The 13,863-nt window shown below is 39.1% G+C and overlaps 1 protein-coding gene across 1 annotated transcript in view; it reads left to right on the top strand.

Moving 5' to 3' along the window:
• The window catches only part of ENTHD1 (ENTH domain containing 1), a 108,672-nt gene extending 99,464 nt beyond the window's left edge, over positions 1-9,208 (top strand). The window contains exon 6 of the mRNA XM_059934867.1: positions 8,482-9,208. Coding sequence (XP_059790850.1) covers positions 8,482-9,086 — 605 coding nt within the window. The 3' untranslated portion in view covers positions 9,087-9,208. The remainder of the gene's footprint in view (positions 1-8,481) is intronic.
• The last annotated feature ends 4,655 nt before the right edge of the window (positions 9,209-13,863 follow it).

The following is a 13,863-nucleotide window of genomic DNA, read 5'->3' as shown; positions in this document are numbered from 1 at the left end:
TGAGGTAGGGGGAGAGATCCCAAGATGAAGCATGATGTGGGGAAGGCAGACTAGAATCCAGACCAGAAAGAGAGTCACCTCATGCTGCGGGCCTGTAAGGAGAGAGGAGAAAGGCTGTACCAGATGTGAGGGAAGGGTTCTGTTGTTTTTAATAATTTAAATGCGTTGAGCCTTCGTGGGCCACACTCTATGTGTCATGGCCTCAGGATCTTATTGTCTGAGGTCACCTACCAAGCCTGAGGGTTTGGAGTGGTAAAAGGGCTGTGAAGAGACTGGAGATTTAGAACAGCCAATATAGAGAATGGAAGAGGGAGCTGATAAGACACTGAGAAGACGGAGGAGTAGTAATTTGTAATCCAGATTTGCAGCCGCCTGTGCTTTTCTCCTGTAGCGCTGAGCATCCCAGGGATAGGAATGAAAAGGGTAGATATTTAAATTGAAATAGGATTAGGACAGGGATTGGGGAACTGCAGCCTTTTGGTCCACAGCCTGTTTTTGTAAATAAAGTTTTATTGGAAAACAGCCACACTACTCAGCTTGCATATTGTCTTTGGCTGCTTTTGTGCTACATCAGCAGAGCTGAGTAGTTCAAACAGAGACTGTATGTACCACAAAGCCTAAAAGATTTACTCTCTGGTCCTTTATATAAAAGGTTTGCTGACTCCTGAACTAGGAATTAGTAGCAGGTAAGGCAGAAGACGTGTTGGCAAGGGGGTAGCTAGAAAATGGCTGAAGTGATGGATCCTGGGATTCTAGACTGGACAAGAAAGGAGCCAGAACCGGGAGGCACTGCTAGAGAGGAAATAGAAGGATCGTTGCATCTATTGTCTCAATGAGGCCAAAGTGTAGGTGTATTAAAAGGAATGTAAAAGGAATCTAAAAGGCTGGAAGTAATTGAGAAGAAAAGTAATCTTGGAAAACAAGATTTCAGAGTAGGGCAGTTGTGAGTGATGACATATTCTAGGGAATACTCAGAGGAATGGCTGAAGGTCATTGTGGTTGAGGAATTCAAGAAATGATGAGGTCAGGATGGATGGCTAGTCTCAGATGACGGAGGATAAAGAAGATAGTACCTATTTCCTGGTTTTCTTTTAAGAAATATTTGTTTACAGGAAGGCTCCAGGTCTGATGTTATAAACTGTTTGGAGATAATGAGCTGGGCAAATTAAAAAATACTTGCACACTCATATTTTAGCAGTTTGCAAATATCAGGGAGGCTGTCTGAGGCAGCCACCTAATACACTTTAGTATCTTTACTGAATGAGAGGGATGGATTTGCTGCAGCGACCTCCTTTGACCCTTTGATGGTAAATAACTCTGTTCCTAGAACAGCCCATTCCTTCTGCTTCTCTGTTTATTTAGAGCTCAAACTATTGTTTTAGGTCGTTAGTCGTTTAGTTTATCATGCATGCTAAAAAGGAAGAAGGAGCTAGTAAGTACTTAGAAGCCAGATCTGGTGGCAGGCAGCTTTCATTATAGTCTCATAAGCCACAGTTAGGGTAAGTGTGTTAGACGCACTGGATTTTACTTTCTAATTTGGGGGAGGAAAAAAAATCTATACATTCTCATGTTGCGATAGTTGTGAGCATTCTCACTGGCTTCGTCCTTTCTTTCTGTCTCATCGGTTCCATTTTCTTACTCTGAATTTCAGCAGTAGTTGTTCTTTGTAGCTGTTTTTCAGTTCACCTTTGCTGGGGAAAGAAACCAAACATGACACACACACAAAGGACTCATTAACCATACCTTTTTCTTTTGGGCTATAAAAGCCTTCAGAGCTAGAACAATTAACAATTTCCCTAAGAAATGGGGAAAGTGATAGAAAACAGTTCTGCAGACCATCTCAGCTAACTCTGAGCTACTTGTCAGGCTGATTCAGAAGCACCGCGCAGAGCAGAGCATTGAAGGGAGAGGGGAGTCTTATCACCCGCCGGGGAAGTCACAGCACAGGTGCTCCCTGTCCCCCAGACACGGCCCCGACAGCTCTTCCAGCTGCGCAGCTCCTGCCTGCTTTTGTACAGACAAAAAGACACACTGATTTGATTTTTTTAATTTAGTGAACCAAACTTATACTTCATAGGTAAGTGAGTAAACTCATCTTTAATCCAGTAATCCAATTTTCCTAATACAAATGTAGCATAAGTGATTTATAATCACTTATAATGAGGCAGACTTGTTAGCATTTCTCTGTGTTACTCCTAAATCAGGTTCGTTTGTGTAGCTTATTTATAATAATGGCATTAAAAGTAAAATTTCAAATATTACGTTAAAAAAATTGAGATCTAATTCATGTACCATAAAATGCACCGTTTTAAAATGGACAATTTAGTGGTTTTTAGTATATTCTTAGAGTTGTACAGCCATCACTACTGATTCCAGAACGTTTCCATGACCCTCAAAAGTCCTGTACAGGGACTTCCCTGGTGGCTCAGTGGTTAAGAATCACCTGCCAAGGCAGGGCACACGGGTTTGAGCCCTGGTCCGGGAATATTCCACATGCCACAGAGCAACTAAGCCCGTGTGCCACAACTCCTGAGCCTGTGCTCTAGCACCAGCGAGCCACATCTACTGAGCCCTCATGCCACAACTACTGAAGCCCACGCACCACGAGCCCATGCTCCACAACAAGAGAAGCCACTGTGATGAGAAACCTGCACACCGCAACAAAGAGTAGCCCCCGCTCGCTGCAACTAGAGAAAGCCCGCGTGCAGCAACGAAGACCCAACACAGCCAAAAAATCAATCAATCAATTAATTAATTAATTAATTAATTTTAAAAAGTCCTGTACACATGAGCAGTCACTCCCAGTCCCCCTCACCCCAGCCCCTGGCACCACTATCTACTTTCTGTCTCTCTGGATTTGTCTATTCTGGACATTTCATATGATGGAGTCATGCAATATGTGGCCTTCTGTGACTGATTTCTTTCACTGAGCATCATGTTTTCAAGGTTTATCCATGTTGTAACATAAATCAGTACTTCATTCCTTTTTATGGCTGAATAATATTCCAATGTATAGATAAACACATTTTATTTATCCCTTCATCAGTTGATGGACATTTGAGTTGTTTCCACTTTTTGGCTGTTATGAATAATTCGGTTATGAAGATTTTTGTAAATGTCTCATTTTTTTAACCATAGAACAAAATCACAATAGTTTAATTCATGTGTGTAGGTAACTTGACAGCCATTATATATCAGTGAGGAAGACTGAAAGAGATGAATTGGAGAATGAAAAAAAAAAAATCCCTCTGTTGTACAGTGAACTGTTTAGTTGACCAAAGACCTGCTGCTAGCAGAAAAATTTCCATTTACTGCTAAAGAGAGTTTTTAAATATTTCCAGAAGTGTATTTGTCATCTTATTTTTGCAGCCCAGTACTTCCAAATGCTTTTTAAGTTTAAAATTGTAATATGATAATTAACAGACCCAATGTTATTCGTGAGTATAAAAAGTTAGAGATAACACATCAGCATTTGGAATAATTTTGTCAGTGCTATATATATTCAAGTGAGTGCAACATTCATTAGCGTGCATGTATCACACAGTGAGATTTTTACAACCAGCCATTTACTGCAGCTTATTTGCAATATTCTCTGCATTTCAGCTCTGGGGGGTGGACTGTATGAAGAGGGTGCTTGTTAACAAATAACCTCCTTAATGAGCCAGAGAAGGGTCACTAAACAGGCAGGGAGATGCACCCTGAAGTGCAGTGTGCAGCGTCTGGCACAGCTGCAGCGTGTTTGGAAACAAAAGTAAATTGGCCTGCAGCAATTAGAGATGAAGTGGCTTTTTATGAGCAAAAGCATCCTGTAGCCTATGAATCAAAGCTGCAGAACTGTAAATAGTGAGAAGCTATTTACTCAGCAGTTGTAGCTACAAAGCAGAAGGAGGGTGGGCATACAGTAAAAAGCAGTGCTTCTCAAACCTGAGCATGCAACAGAAACGCAGGTTTGTTAAAAATCCGTTTCCTGAGCCCAACCCATCCCCGCAAGTGTCTGATTCAGTTGGTCCGGGGTGGGGCCCAAGAAGTTCATCTCTAACAAATAACCAGGTGCTGCTGCTGCTGGTTCAGGAACCACACTCTGAGAAACACTGCACATGAAGTGGAATACCAGATATTCATCCCGTCACACGTGTGTGACTGTCATAACTGTGTTATCTTTACATGGATAACATGATATTAATATTTGACTCAAATATTATTTTCCTCCCAGCCTTCTTAAATGTTCCTTATGAAATCATTCTTCCTGACCAGAGTGAATTATTTCTAGAGTAGTTTCTTAGTACTCTTAACATATGTGTTTTGGGTCCTAGAATCTTAGAATCTCACCAAGGATATATAGTTCTGTCACATGATGCGTTGATCTGGCCTGAAACATTCCTGCCAAACGGTCATTCAGGCTGTGCATGAGCTCCATGAGTATCAAGAAACTCACCACTTCCCAAAGCAGCTCATTTCATGTGTGGAAAACCATGACTATTAGAAAGTTTTCTTTTTTAAATTGGGCTGAAATCTCTTTTCCTATTACTTTTCACCTGTTAACCCCAGTTCCAACTTGTGCACAATATGAGAAAAGGGAGATAAATATTACTAAGATTTTGTGACTATTTTCCAATAACCAAATATAGCCTCTTACCCTTTGTCTTCCTATCCCTTTTTGAATAAAGATTTGCATATCCATCAACCGTTCCTTATATATCTTTATGTAAGGAATGGTTGTCATATTCCCTCACCATCCTGGTTGCCTGCCTTCTCAATTTTATATCCAGAATTTAACGTAATTCTCTAATACTGTAAAAATAATTATAATATAGTAGAATGGTGTGGACTTAGAGCTTAGTGGGTTAGATTATATGGTTTAACATCAGAGACTAGAATTTGAGTCTCATCTCTGCCCCTTTTTAGTCCTGTGATCTTGGGAAAGTTTCTTTGCCTCTTTGAGATTCCTTTGCCTCATGTTTTAAATGGGGTTATAGGGACTTCGCTGGTGGTGCAGTGGTTAAACATCCACCTGCCAATGCAGGGGACACAGGTTTGAGCCCTGGTCCAGGAAGGTCCCACGTGCCACGGAGCAGCTGAGGCCGTGTGCCACAACTGCCGAGCCTGTGCTCTGGAGTCCGAGAGCCACTACTACTGAGCCCACGTGCCACAATTCCTGAAGCCTGCACGCCTGGAGCCCATGCTCCGCAACAAGAGAAACCACCGCAATGAGAAGCCCGCGCACCGTGGCGAGGCGTGGCCCCAGCTCACCGCAACTAGAGAAAGCCCGCGTGCAGCGTGCAGCAACGAAGACCCAACACGCCAAAAATAGATTAAAAATAAATAAATAAATTTATTTTAAAATAAAATAAAATAAATGGGGTTATAAAGCCTACTCCACATGTTGTTATTGGAGTGTGGTGCTAAATAAAGAGAATTAGAAAATAGCTATTTGAAAAGCAATTTAAATCCTTAGACTTTTCCTCCTTGCCAAATAGATAAACAATTGCCCTGAATATTCACCCACTCTTACAACCTCTGGCAGAAGTCTGGAGATTTGTTTTCTGGAGAAGGTAGGTGGAGGGTCTCTGAAATGAGAGATGCTAGGTAGAGTTGAGTGTGCAGGTCCTATAGCAAACACTACAGGATTAAGTGACCATATGCAAACCAAATGCTGAATGCTGAGAACCCTGTCCCCTTTCCCTGCTAGACTCCCAGCACACCGGGAGCCAGATCTTTACCTTCTAGGCAGGAGAGAGAAACTGTTCTCACAAGAACCTATAACCCTCAGAGGAAAGAACCAAAGATACTGACATTAGTGGTTCCCCAACAGATGACCCACTCAGATGACTATACACTGAAGCTCAGTGTTGACAAGTCTCACACTTACACTCAGAGCTTCCAATCAACTTTGTAATTTTTCATTCTTAATCATAAGCAGACAGCAAGGTGTTCCAGACATCTGAAAGAAACTTCTAATGTGGAACATTGAAACAAGGGATAAGAGAATATGTTGCACCCATGAAACAAAAACAGGGTGTTACAAAAAGAATTTCTGAGAACCCCCAAAAAATAGCTCTTGGAAGTTAAAAATATAAGAGCAGAAATTAGCAACTCAGTGGTAGGACTGAAAGCTAAAGTTGACAAAACTCTCTGAGGAAGTAAGGCACAAAGACAAAGGTAGGGAAGATGGGAGAGAAAATGAAGATTAGAGGACTATTCCAGGAGGTCTAACACCTGGACTAGTTAGAGTTTCGGAAAAAGAATACAGAGAAAACAGGAGAAAATAAATTATTAAAGCAGTAAAGAAAATTTTCTAAAGCTGAAGGAAATGAGTTCCTGATTAAAAGTCAGTTGACTTTCAGTTGACCTCAATGAATAAAAAAAGTCACCCTTGGGGCACACAGAGAAGCCTCCAAACACGGCAGACCAAGAGGAAATTCTATGAAACTTCAGAGATAAAACCGTTACCTACAGTTATATACGATGAATGGAATGGCTCCCACTCCAGAGCAGCAATACTGGAAGCAAGAAGACAGTGGGATTTTGCCTTCACAAGTCTGAAAGAAAGGATTTCTGACCCAGAATTCTTTACCTAACCAAATATCATTAAGCCTAAAAGTAGAACATGGACATTTTCAGACATGCGAGTTCTCAAAATTTTACTTCTCGTGCATCCTTTTTCAGTGAACTACTGGAGAACACACTGCTCCAGCACGAGGGTAGACCAAGAAAGAGAAAGACCTGGGATATAGAAAACAGGAGGATGGCAAAAGGACATGTCAGATGACAGCTGTGAGTGGAGCTCAGAGTGTCGCTGTGTGACTCAGAACACAAATATGCGGAGGCTTTCGTCATTGGCATGCCCATTACCACGTACCCTCTTTTTAATCCCAGGATAGAATATCTGGATAGGGCTGACCTAGATTCTTAAGTGTGCTTGTCCTGTCTTGACCGTGTGTTAATGAAGTTCCTACTTTCCTTTTTGTGTCCTGCTGCTGCATCAGCTGAGAATACTCATTTCACCCCCCAAAAGGTTTGTGATTGGAATTCTTTCCTGAGAACTGGAGATAGGCCTCAGAGAGCTTTGAAGCAAAAAATAGAAGCTGCCTGCCCTGGCCACATTTTTTTACAGGAGGTCCAATTTAGTTTAGAAGGACATGAATATGTAAAATAAATAAAATTAATATAGAAAGATAAGTGCTAAATGGTAAGCATTAATTCCCCTCTTCTATGACTTATAGTCAATAAGTTTGTTTTGTTTTGTTTTGTTTTTTTAAGTAACAAGCCCAGAGTTAGTTACAAAGACTTTAGCACTGGAATTTGCCAATTTTTACCACCTAAGACATAAGTGAACGTAAATAGACATTCCAAGGAGACAAGAAAAAGTTCTGTGCCCAAGAAAGTTTGGAAAACACTTGAATAAATTACAGGTGGCCCTTGAACAACATGGGTTTGAACTGCATGGGTCTACTTATACATGATTTTTTTCAATAAACACGTAGTACAGGATCGGAGGTTGATTGAATCTGCTGATTCAGAACCTCGGATATGGAGGGCCAACTGTAAGGTTATACAGGGATTTTCAAATGTGCTGAGGGCCAGCGCCCCTAACCCCCATGTTCAAGGATCAGCTGTACTGTCGATTTCTCAGAACCTTAAATCTGCTAACGGACATTGTTAATCTCCTAATGGGAGGCACAGTATGCAATTGGCTAGTCTTGACTTTGAAGCCCTGTTCTCACAAAATGTCTTTTTACATCTTAAGGAACACAGTGTTCCCCAGAACAGTTCGGGAAATAATGATTTAGAATGAAGTGTGAAAGAAGAGATTTAATATGATTTTGCCTGAAGGGAAGTTTAAAACGTTATCAAATTTTTAATTTTATGGAAAATAAGCTTAGAATGCTTTTTATTTTACTTACAGTTTCTTGGTGGGAAAAAAAAAATTATATACATGTGCTGAAGTGTCCTGGATCTCAGATGGCTTGGACTCAGTCTTGACTATATTTGACCATTAAGAGAAAAAGACTAGTTCTATAACTGCGGGGTACTTGTAGTTGGTTGTTCATTTTGCCGTAATATTTTCTGTCAAAAAAAAAAAAAAGAAGGAATCTAAGTTACAGGTTTCTCACACTTTCTACTTTAAATGTCAACTTAAAATGCTGGCAGTGAGTAGAATACCATGTAATACTTTACTTTTCTGCTCTCTCTGGTAAGTGTAGTGTAAAAATATATTGGGCAAGGTTTGAGAGTCAAGATGAATATTGATATTTCTATTTTAGTTTCATTTCCATGGTATTATTGATATATAACACATCTTTAGATTCTCTCTATTTCCTGCTTTGGGTTTATTTGGGCTTATTATGATGAGTTAACATATAAAATTCTAAGTAATTTATTTAAGTTGAGACCAGATAGGATTTTACACTGTAAAATGATTTTAGCTGTTACTGTCATTTGTATGTTGCCTAATCTTTGTCTGTCATTTATACATTTTAGTTTCAACTGCCTCTGAGGGAGCCTCCTCCTTTTCTACTTTATCCGTGTCATCTCCTGATTCAGCCTCTCCAGAGAAGTCTGTTCATCTCTCACCCCCAATTTTGGCCGGACCTTCCTTCTGGACTTTGTCCCATCAACAATCTTCTTCTGCCTCTGTTAAAGATAAAGATAAGACAGCCAGGGTTCATCACCCTTTTGCTCCTAGGGGCCCACTGTCCTCTGATGAAGAGGAAAATGACCACCTCAACCTACTGGAAATTCTTCCAGACAACTCTGATTCTGCCAAAAAGAAGACAAGTCCTATTTCTAGCAGTAATTGGGTAGCATTTTCCACCCAAAATGTAGACCATTTCACCTCTATGTCCTGTTCTAGTTTTCAGGCAACCAAAGACCTGCCTAGGGAGCCTGAAACAAACGAATCCACTAACGTTCTTCTAGGGGAGGTGAAAAACGCAATAGTTAAATTACATGAAGATCTGAGCATGGTGATACAAGAACTTAATGTCATCAATAGCCATCTGGTAAGCATGAGTGGGAGTAGTCCACAAATAAACAAGTCTCTGCAGTTTCCCCAGTATTCTGAGGGGGGCTCACATCGAGTCTAACAATCTCAATAGCCATTTTTTTATAGAACTCATGTGGTGTCACTTCCCAAGGACTAAGAAGTTAACCTTTTATAGATTCTCATTACTATGGCAAAAATAGGGTTGTTGGTTTGATTTTTCCTTGTCAGGTTTATTAAACAAGTATATTTCAAACCAATAAATTCATTTGGGTGGTTTATTCTTTACAGAAACAAAGAATCACCTTTGATAATATTTTCAGGTTTAGATATTAGTTCATTTGAAACTGAGGAGAATTTCATTCTTCCATGCTCTGTACTTTACCTCAAAATACATTGAGCACTAGTGAAAGTTGTGGTCAGACTTCAAACTGCAAATGACTATTCTAGAGCTTTTGGATAAATTGGTAGTAAGAAGCCCTTCATTTTCCATCTGTATGGAGATTCATTGTTAACAAACCTTTGCCTTGATTTAGGAGAACTGAGTCTGGAGTATACATTTCACATGTTCTCATGTCAAGTTTCAGGTTCTGCAAACCAAGGGCCAGAAATCTTTCCCTTCTTGCAAATGCCACCGTTGGTTGAGAGTTAAGTTGAGACAAGTAGGACATGGAACAGGTGGTTTGTTGTTGTTGTTGTTAATGTATATTGCAAAGTGAATTTAAATGTGTACTCTTTTTCTTGTATTTTGGAAAATAAATTTGGTGTTTTTCATCTTACATGTATCTTTTTAATTCTTTAAGACTGCCTTTCAAGTAGAAATGTCTCAATTATTTATAGGGAAAATGCTCTGGTTTTGGGATTACAGACCATTGTTTTTCAATCCTGCTGCAGATTAGAGTCACCAGAGGACTTCCCTGGCAGTCCAGTGGTTAAGACTGCATGCTTCCACTGCAGGGGAAGTGGCCAGGGAACTAAGATTCCTCATGCCAAGCAGTGCAGCCAAAAAAAAAAAAAAAAAAAAAAGGTGGTAGAGTCACCAGAGAAGCTTTTGTTTTATTTCATATTTATTTGAAAGAATAGTGTAAAGGGCTCCATGTACCTGTCACTCAGTTTCAACAATTACTAACCAAAGGATAAAATAATATCTGATAATTTTGAAGAAGTATGAGACATTTAAAAAGCATTCTAATGCCCTGGGTGCCACTCCCAAATCAAAACTGATTTTCATCATGCAAACTCGGTTAAGAACTAGAGGGGACTGTTAGTGCAGGGACATGGGATGAGACAGGTAAGCCAATCAGAAGGCTGTTGAAGTTAGCCAGGTAAGAGTTGATGTGGCTCAAACCAGGGTGAGCATAGTAAAGTAAAGTGAGAAGTGATTAGTTTAGGGATTTGCTGATGGGTTGGATAAAATATATGAGAGAAAGAGAGGAGTCAAAGATGAACCCAAGGTATTGGACTAAGCAACTAAAATTCAGAATGAAGTTACCATCAACTGAGATGAGGAAAGTTGAAGACAGAAAAAAAATTGAGGCATCCATTTTGTTAAATATCAGATGTCTATCAGATAACCAATTAAAGATATCAAGTAAACAGTTGGAGATGAGAGTGAGTTTGAGAGACAGGTCTAGATTGGAATGGAGGCTGAGAGTTAGTAGTTGATTTTTATTTAGAGCTATGAGACTGGATGAAATCACCAAAGGAGTCAGTGTGATAGTGGAAAAGAGTTGAAGGCCTGAGCCCTGGGGCATTCTAACATGAGATCAGGAAGAAGTTGGGGAACCAATGAAGGAGCTGAGAAAGAGCCACCACTGAGGTAGGAACAAAAAAAATACAGTGTGTAGTATTTGGAATCCAAGAGGGTTTTTCTATTCTTGGCCCTTTTGTCTTCCATATGCATTACAGAATCATCTTGTCAAGTTCTTTCCAAAACCCTATTAGATTTTGAACAAAGTTGCGTTAAGTCTATGAATCAATTTGGGGGAATTTTTAAAAATTTAATCTTCTAATCCATGAACATGGTATATCTCTATCTATATCCATATAAATGTTCTCCTAATGTTTTTCAATAGGCTCATTATTTCTCCCACAGAGGGCTTCTATTTCTTTTTTAAAGACCTAATTCTTTGTTCTTGATATTTTTATGCTATTGTAAGTGCTACCATTTTGCTAATTTACCATTTTTAAATTTTAGAAAAGAATAGTTTATAAAAATGTTCAGTGTACGGTTATACATTGCACATCCATATAGCCTCTATTCAGATTCACCAATTTTTAACATGTTGCCATGTTTGCTTTATCTCCCTCTGTTGCTAAACACATGTATGTCTGTATACACATTATTTAGGTAGACACACACAAAAACATGTTTTGCTGAGCCCTTTGAAAGTAAGTTTCAGATATCATGACACTTCACAACAGAATACTTCAGCATACCTGTTGCATGAATCAGGGTAATTATTTCCCAACCTACCTTCCAGTTAACTAATTCTCTCTTCAGCTATGTCTAATCTGTTGTTAAATCTCCCCATAGGGTTTTTAATTGAGTTATTGTATTTTTCATTTCTAGAATTCTACTTGGTTCTTTTAAAATCTGCTTTATTGCTTTTCATAGGTCTCTGTTTCTTGCAGATATTTTCAAGCATATCTTTGTTACTAGGAATGGCAAGCAAACTAGTATAGAATTCTTACTAATAAGAACAGTAAGTAAACTAGAAAGTATTCTTGATAGGAACTTTTAAGAATGGCTTAATACATGCATTTAAAGCTATAAATTTTCCTTTACATAGCTGCAATCCACAATTTTTAAAAATTGAGATATAATTCATATACCATAAAATTTACCCTTTTAAAGTGTACAATTTAGTTGTTTTAGTTTATTCACAAGGTTCCACTATCCTATTATAGAACATTTTTATTACCACAAAAAAGACATCCATACCTGTTAGTAGCCACTCCTCATTTCCCCCTCCTCCAAGCCCCTGGCAACTACTAATCTACTTTCTGTCTCCATGAATTTGCCTATTCTGAATATCCCATATAAATGGAATCATATAATACTTGGCTTTTTGTGTCTGGCTTCTTTCATTTAGCATAATGTTTTTTAGGTTCATCCATGTTGTAACATGTATCAGTACTTCATTCCTTTTTATGGCTGAATAATACTGCTTTATATGGATATATACCACATTTTGTTTATCAATTCATCATGGACATTTGGGTTGTTTGCACTTTTTGTCTATTATGAATTTGTGTGAACATGTGTTTTCATTTCTCTTGGTCATATACCTAGGAGTTGAATTGCTGGGTCATATGGTAATTCTTATGTTTAACTTTTTGAGGAATTGACAAACTATTTTCTGAAGTGGCTTCAGCATTGAACCACAAGTTTTGATAGGTATTGATAATATTTTCATTGTCTTTTGGCTCAAAATATATTCTAATTCCTATCATGAAGAAATGTAGAAGTACATTTCTTAATTTCCCAGCTTATTGTACTTGCTGGTAATTCTAGAACCTAAGGTTTTTGCAGGTCTGTTTTTGTTATCTATTGCCCTGCTGATTTGTGCTCATGATGTTATGTTTCTTGTGTACCTGGTTTTTTAAAAAATAAATTTATTTATTTATTTATTTTTGGCTGCATTGGGTCTTCGTTGCCACACACAGGCTTTCTCTAGTTGCAGAGAGAGGGGGCTACTCTTTGTTGTGGTGTGCAGGCTTCTCATTGTGGTGGCTTCTCTTGTTGTGGAGCATGGACTCTCGGCACGCAGGCTCAGTAGTTGTGGCTCGTGGGCTCTAGAGCACAGGCTCGGTAGTTGTGGCACACAGGCTTAGTTGCTCCGTGGCATGTGGGATCCTCCCGGACCAGGGCTCGAACCCATGTCCCCTGCATTGGCAGGTGGATTCTTAACCACTGTGCCACCAGGGAAGTCCCAACGTACCTGATTATTTTTGACTATGTGCTGGTCATGACACTTGAAAATTTATTTGTACAATTAGCACAAGAATTTGTTTTTTGCTTCTGCCAAGTGCCAGGTGCTATTGCACCACCATACTGGTTAGGTAAATCAAGGTCATGGCTTGAAATTTTCTAGAATACCCAGGTTAATCTCAGACTTAAATTCCTCATAAGAGATGATTCATTTCTAATTCATTCTCAATGCATAGCCATTGGGTTCCACTTTGCTGTAAGGAGTATCTCTTGTTAGATGCCCCACCTTGTGTGCAGTAATTTCTGTTCCTATCACCTTTCAAGGCCATCAAAATGAAAGTTGGAAGTTGTTGAACTCAACAAGTGCTCTTAGGGAAAAGTGGCTTATGTGATCATTTGCCTGTCAGGTCTCTGTCTTTTTCAGTGCCTATTATTTATAAGACTCCGTACCAGGCCCCGGGGATACAGTGCTGAGCAAAATCAGATATAGCTCCTGTCCTCACACAGCTTGAGTTCTAGAATTCTGGAGAAATTTGATAGATTAATCAAATTGTTTTTTAAAATGTGAGAGGCTAATAGTTCTGGGAAATAATATATAGGATTTGACCTGGTGAAAGAATTCTTTAAGGAAATAATTTTTGAGCTGAAATATGAATTCCAGTATTATTGAAATAAATGCCACTAATGACATGTTGGGCAAATAAACTTCTTTATGAAATAAAGCAGAGCATAAAATAAGTATGAAATCTTAAGACATCTTCTGTTGGCTTTCTTCATGCATCTGGGAAATCCACCAATGGATTCTTAAGGGGTAGTAGGATACAATATCTCTTTTTTGTAGTGGCTATAGAATTTCTTAGTTGCACATTGCCAACAGTTGAGAAGAAAAAGTTTCCAGAGATAAAGCATTCTTCACTCCCCACCCCCCCATCACCAAAAAGTGCTA

The sequence above is a fragment of the Balaenoptera ricei genome, chromosome 10, assembly GCF_028023285.1.
Source record: "Balaenoptera ricei isolate mBalRic1 chromosome 10, mBalRic1.hap2, whole genome shotgun sequence".
In the NCBI taxonomy this organism is placed as follows: domain Eukaryota; kingdom Metazoa; phylum Chordata; class Mammalia; order Artiodactyla; family Balaenopteridae; genus Balaenoptera; species Balaenoptera ricei.
Note: the sequence above shows the minus strand (reverse complement) of the source record. Positions and strands in the feature narration are given on the sequence as shown.